The sequence below is a fragment of the Cyprinodon variegatus genome, unplaced genomic scaffold (assembly GCF_000732505.1).
Source record: "Cyprinodon variegatus isolate N-32 unplaced genomic scaffold, C_variegatus-1.0 Scaffold68, whole genome shotgun sequence".
Taxonomy (NCBI): domain Eukaryota; kingdom Metazoa; phylum Chordata; class Actinopteri; order Cyprinodontiformes; family Cyprinodontidae; genus Cyprinodon; species Cyprinodon variegatus.
The window spans coordinates 1,022,433-1,028,744 of record NW_015150521.1 but is presented as its reverse complement, the minus strand read 5'-3'; the positions used below and the strand labels follow the sequence as shown (position 1 = coordinate 1,028,744).

General features: G+C 34.8%; 1 protein-coding gene across 1 annotated transcript; it reads left to right on the top strand.

Moving 5' to 3' along the window:
* Nucleotides 1–5,105: 5,105 nt before the first annotated feature.
* On the top strand, nt 5,106–5,918 carry LOC107083055 (hemoglobin embryonic subunit alpha). Its single transcript, XM_015371996.1, has 3 exons — nt 5,106–5,310; nt 5,391–5,598; nt 5,712–5,918. The coding sequence occupies exons 1-3, from the start codon at nt 5,213–5,215 to the stop codon at nt 5,838–5,840; spliced, it is 435 nt and encodes a 144-aa protein (XP_015227482.1). The 5' UTR covers nt 5,106–5,212; the 3' UTR covers nt 5,841–5,918.
* Nucleotides 5,919–6,312: the final 394 nt, after the last annotated feature.

The window sequence follows — 6,312 nt, the reverse complement described above, 5'->3', positions numbered from 1 at the left end:
ACTTTTAATAGATAGTAAACACTTCGGATGAGGGGGTTTGGGTTTAGCAGGCCTCAAAGAATACTTCTATGAATACTTCTATGAATACTTCTATGAATACTTCTAGATTCAATAAGTAAAACTACAATTGGAATATGGAATACAGTACTTGAAAATTATAAATCATACAAAGATATAAGTCCCTTGAGTTGGTTTGCTTGGGATTCGAGGTTCAGACCAGGTGTTTATGATGAAGGGTTCAAGCAGTAGGGAGATAAAGGTATTACGACAATATGTAAAATGGAAGAAAAGGGTAAGTTACTGAGTTTCAAAAACTTAAAGACAACATTTAAATTAGATGATCTGGATCAGTATGTTGCCTTGGTCTGAGCAGGTAAATTACACAATTTTGTGAATGGGATTAGATTATTTACATTTAAAGTAAGAAAAAAAACATCAATTTACTTATTTCAAATGCATAATATTGATCTTATTTTTGTGAGCAAAAATAATCAGTTATCATAATTGCTTGCTCAAATTAAGGATACACTTATTCTGAGAAATTATTACTTTTCGATTTGTTTAGTGTGATATGAAACAAATTCTTTATGGTAATATTTTCTGACAGAAGAGACTGTAACCAATTTGTCCCCTGGACCAATTTTAATATTTTGCATTTTACTTTAACCATTATTTAGAAATTGCAGTTTACTTTAAGCTTCAGTTGTAAAAAAAAAAATATTTTTAACCTGTTTAATCAGAAGTCTGCATCCTTGGATTTGTGGCTTACTTAATGTAATGTGTTTGTTTTTACTTTGTTCTGTGCCACCATAAAAAAAACACTCCCCCCTCCCCTCATTGTAAATTTCGTCTAGAACCGCCACAGATTAAAAAAGTAAATAAAATGGGGAAAGTAACACCGCCTATACCAGGGGTGGGCAATTGGGCAGGTATCCTGCAACTTTAGGTCCACTCTTGGTCCAACACACCTGAGTCAAACGGTTGAGTTACCTCCTCAGTTTGCAGTTGGTTCCTCCAGAGTCCTCGTAATCATTTAATTATTTGTTTCAGGCTTGTTGAAGGGCACATGTGAAAGTTGCAGGATAATGGCTCTCAGGAACTGGAATTGGCCACCTCTGGCTCATACTCTTACATCTGCGTTTCTAAGAGTTTCCACTAGAGGGAGTCATTGTACAGTCTGATGCTGAACTTCTGTGACACAGGATTGAGAAGGAAACCTTTTATATCAAACCAAATTAATAAAGAAAATATCTTAAGAATAATAAAAATAATTCCAAAGCTTATTACAAGGTCCATATACTTTAAAATCTGGAATTTTATATATTCAGATTTCAGGTCTGGACGGACATTACAGAAAAATATTTGATTTCTGTCAGGGTTCTGTCCTCTCTTTTTTTATTTTCTTTGTCATTCTGTGTCTTTGTAGTTGTTTTCTGTCAGTTTTGTATTTCTTGAGTCACTCTCTGCTGCCCAATTGTGCCTGTTTCCTTTCCTCTTGGCCTCCTTTTAGTTCTATGAGTTAATGAGTTGGGATAATAAGCTGATATAGAGCAGGTGTTCTATTCACACCTGCTCCATATCAGCTCATTAACCCATCCTTTGTTCTGTTCCCTATATATACACCACCTCTGCAGTTCCTCAAAAATGCTTTCTTGTTGTTTTGTTGCTTCCCTGTCTCTTTGCTCTCTGCGTCNTAACACCCTGCCAAAAATCAAAAACTTGTCACAAAGTGAACAATTGTTATGAAAATTCACGAATTCCCTCCAGACTATTAGTTCTATGAGTTAATGAGTTGGGATAATAAGCTGATATAAAGCAGGTGTTCTAGTCACACCTGCTCCATATCAGCTCATTAACCCATCATTTGTTCTGTTCCCTATATATACACCACCTCTGCAGTTCCTCAAAAATGCTTTCTTGTTGTTTTGTTGCTTCCCTGTCTCTTTGCTCTCTGCGTCTGGTTTTCCCTGAGGTTCATGGGATTTTTTGCTTTTCAGTATTTTTGTATTTTTCCTGGGAAAAAAGCAATTTCCCTACTTTTCAAACTTTAAGTTAAATCGGCCATGTTGATGTTCAAACTCTGTCCCATTGTCCTTGTTTCATAAATACAAACATCTAAGAAATTAATATAAATCTAGTCCAAGTTAGCCTAGATGCCAACCATAGCAGTAAAAACACTCTATAAGACAGTCTGACAAGTTTCAGCTCTGTGTAGTCTGTGATTTAATGAATATAAAGGAACTGCCCTTAAATTGTTTAAAGTAAAGTTATTGAAATCAAAATGTCACTGCAGAACAAAATGGAAAACGAATGCATTGAATTCTGTCGTTTAGACTTAGTTTTTTCTTCTCTTGGTAACATGTGACCAAAACATGTTGGTAGATATTGCATAACTCTCATTTTTCCACTTTAGAAGACTATTGTTAAAAAAAATGAAATGCTTATTCCAATATAAAAACAGGTTTACACAAAATTGACTGTGAACAGGATGCACTAATTTTCCCCTTTTCAGAAACAACATTGAAGTCTTCTGTGGTGGTAATCTCTGAGAAAACGCTTTTGCAGACAACAGCTGTTGGGTTCAGACAGCTGCTTCTTACTGGGAGGAGCTGATGAGATAACCCACTGCTGGATCTAAGTTGACTTAACAGTTTGAAAAACACTAGAAGGTTCTTTAGAAGACAACTGGCTTTTCCAAGTGGGCAGCTTAAAACTTCTTAAACGATTAAAAAGTTGTTTTCATTCCTCAACATGTGCTTCGTTTATAACTGGTACTCCCTGTTCATTAAAAATGTCACTGTGAAAGGCAACACTGGCGTCTCAGCGACATCTATGATATATTTCAGCCTTTCATATAAGGATGACAATTTGTGTCACATGGTGGCAGAACCAAGTACATCTAAAAGAGAAAATGGCACATTTATATAGATTAAATCTGATTAATATTTGTGGCAATCATAAGTAAATCTGAATTTATGACTTCATTTCTGCATTTTTTGTAATCCAACAATAAAAATGAATGCAGGTATGTAAATATAGATGATGTGTAGCTGAATGGAGACCGAAGGCAGAGATAATTAAATGAAAAAGGAAGAAATGCAAAGAAAACAAGGATTGAATCTGTATCAAATAATCACAGTTGCAGAGTTTGATCAATATTTCACTTTTACCTTTGTTCTATATAGGAATGATTATGTTTAGGTAGGACATCAAGTCTAGTTTAGTAAATTAATGCTGCAGACCAACATGGATATTTAAGGTAAATAGTGTCTGAATCCTGTTAGTGGATGACTGGACACTAATAGCACATGTTAGTGGAAGTGTGTGAAATAAATCTACGGATGGATGGATGGATGGATGGATGGATGGATGGATGGATGGATGGATGGATGGATGGATGGATGGATGGATGTTCTTCTATTTTATGTGTGATTTTTCATTTATATACAACATTGTAAAACAGATGTGGTAATAATAATACAATATTTATCATTGAGTTCTACGTACAGATTTATGAGGAACAGATTTTAATCTACAGTATTTCAAATGTTTTGCCCTCACACAGAAATTCAAATTAAACAGACATACAATACACCCCTACTAATAGCTGATAATTGTTCATAACAAAGTTCATCTTCTGCCATTGATTGAAACTTTATCATTTTACATTGGAACTGAGGTCTGTTCCAATGTGAGAATGATTCCAAATGGTTAAGAACAAGAAGTTAAGGACAACAAACATATAAAATGTATAAATAGCCCCTACGTCAAAGTGACTAAAGGTTTGTTTACTATGCTTTAAACCCAAACCAGTGGCTGTGAATCAACATTTTCTACTGAAGTCGATACACATCCAGAGGTAAGTCAGAAGCTGAACCCGAAAAGTTTCCCTGCAACTAGATTTTTTTTATCATTGATAATTGAGGTTTATTTTATCTGTGAAGCTAGATGTAAAATACAGACCATAAAAATTCAAAATTATATTAGATTAACATAAATTTGAACTTACAGACTCTATTCTTATTCTCATGAAATTTGCATGTTTTGCTTTTCCTCTATAACAGAATACATTTCAAATTAATAATAATGAAATGTTCAAATATTTTATCAAATTACAGAAATATATTTTAAAAAAACAAGGATAAAATAAACAAAACCCAACAAATGCACTCTATATATTGAAAATTGTTAATGAGAATGAATTAATCACATTTTAATAAAATACAGCTCTATATCAATTTTAGATCACGAAACAGTTCTTTGCTGCTGTAATAAATAATTTAAAATAAATTGTATTTTTCTAAACTGGATACATTTCTCTAGCATTTTTCTGAAGTGTTTAGTTTAATGTATTTGAACTCTTATACAGAGAGGTGTTGAAGAACATCTAGAATTTAGACAGAGATAACAGCGACGGGAGAATAAAAATATGCTGGAATTCATGTTTGCTCTGTTCAGTTTTCTACTTTGATGAACATGTTTCCATTAAGTTTTTTAGAACAGACATGTAAGGGCGAGCTTAAAGCACCACCCTTTCAGCTGAGCTGGAAATAAGACTTATCTTTTCACCATGTGTATATGCAGCCCAGCAGCTGCAATGTTGTGCATTAGATAAGATTATTTTTTATGTACGTTCTGGCAGGAGGAGACAGAAAATGACTAGACTTTATATTTTGGAAGATATCCAGACAAATCTAATTATGTTACCTGATTGGAAAGCCTGGATTTCAAACTCTGCTTGGATTCTCTATCTGTGTTATAAGATATTTTTAAAAGTAGAACTCTATATGTATCTGAAAGTAATTAACTCTTCCAGAGTTCTACTAGAATTCTACTTTTTTTTAATTATTATTAAAACAAACAAAAAATGGAAGAGGAACTACAAAGTGAGCCATTTTCAAAAAATGTTATTCTTTACATATTCATCAAAAAATTTTTTTTATATCACATTGAATTATTTAAATCCAGGTGAGTATAACTCTAGATGGAAAATCTCACCTGTAATGGTCATTTTAACAGTGAGATCCTATGGTGCAGTCTAAATTTCTTTTATCGTATAAGGATTTCCTTTATCTCAGCAAAATGAATTTCATCTGTTGGACCGCCTCACATTTCCTATCTTGGGGGAGGTACTGGGTGTGCCTGTCCTCCTTCGAAGGCATAAAACCCTCAAGATCTTCAATCAGCACGGTACTTAACTTAAACAGCCACAATGACAAGTCTTACTGCCAAGGACAAAGACACCGTGAAGGCCTTCTGGGCGAAGATCTCCCCTAAGGCAGCAGCCATTGGAGCAGATGCTCTTGGCAGGTAAATGGAATCAAAGCCATCAGTTTTCAGTCTCTCACTGGTTTTCAATTAAACCCACTCTTTTGTTTTTTCCCACTCAGGATGCTGGTGGTGTACCCACAGACCAAGACCTACTTCGCCCACTGGAATGACCTGAGCCCTGGCTCTGCCCCGGTGAAGAAGCACGGAGCTACAGTTATGGGTGGAGTTGGTGAGGCTGTTGGCAAAATCGACAATCTGACAGCCGGTCTCCTGAACCTCAGCGAGCTGCATGCCTTCACTCTGAGGGTGGACCCTGCTAATTTCAAGGTGAAGATTCAAAGCTTTTATTATTTACTTGTATATACCTCCATTATATTACATGGAGACAATTTTGCTCAGTTAGGTAGATCAAAGTGTAATCTCCCGGGTTTTCTTTGCAGATTCTTGCTCACAACATCCTTGTGGTCTTGGCCTGCACCTTCCCCAGCGACTTCACCCCTGAGGTCCATGTGGCTATGGACAAGTTCCTGGCTGCTGTGGCCCTGGCTCTGTCTGAGAAGTACAGATAAATGCCTGGAGAGGAGATGGAAATGAATGAGTCCATTCCTAATGTGATAAATAAAGGCATAAATGTAAAAACACCAAAATAATTCATCTCTGATTCTTTTGTTCTGTGTCTGTTGTTTGCAAACGTGATCAAATTTGTTTGAAAATTCATAGCCATATGGGATAAGATGAACATGTTTTATATATTCCATTTTAGAAACAATAACTGTTCTTTTGTCATGATAAGGGCCTGGGTGATGCGTTCAGAATGTTTCAGGTGGATTTGGTCAAAAGTACAAAAAAAATGAATGCCAATAATTTTATAATACCACAGAACACAGAAGACTCTCAAATTCAACTTGGTGATTTTAAAATTTAATTTAAAATAGAACACAATAAAAAAAATAGCAACTTTTGGATTAAATTTATTTCAAACTGAAACAACCTGCATTTTGGTAATTTCTTTTTAAAATAATTATGGCTTAATAATAATAA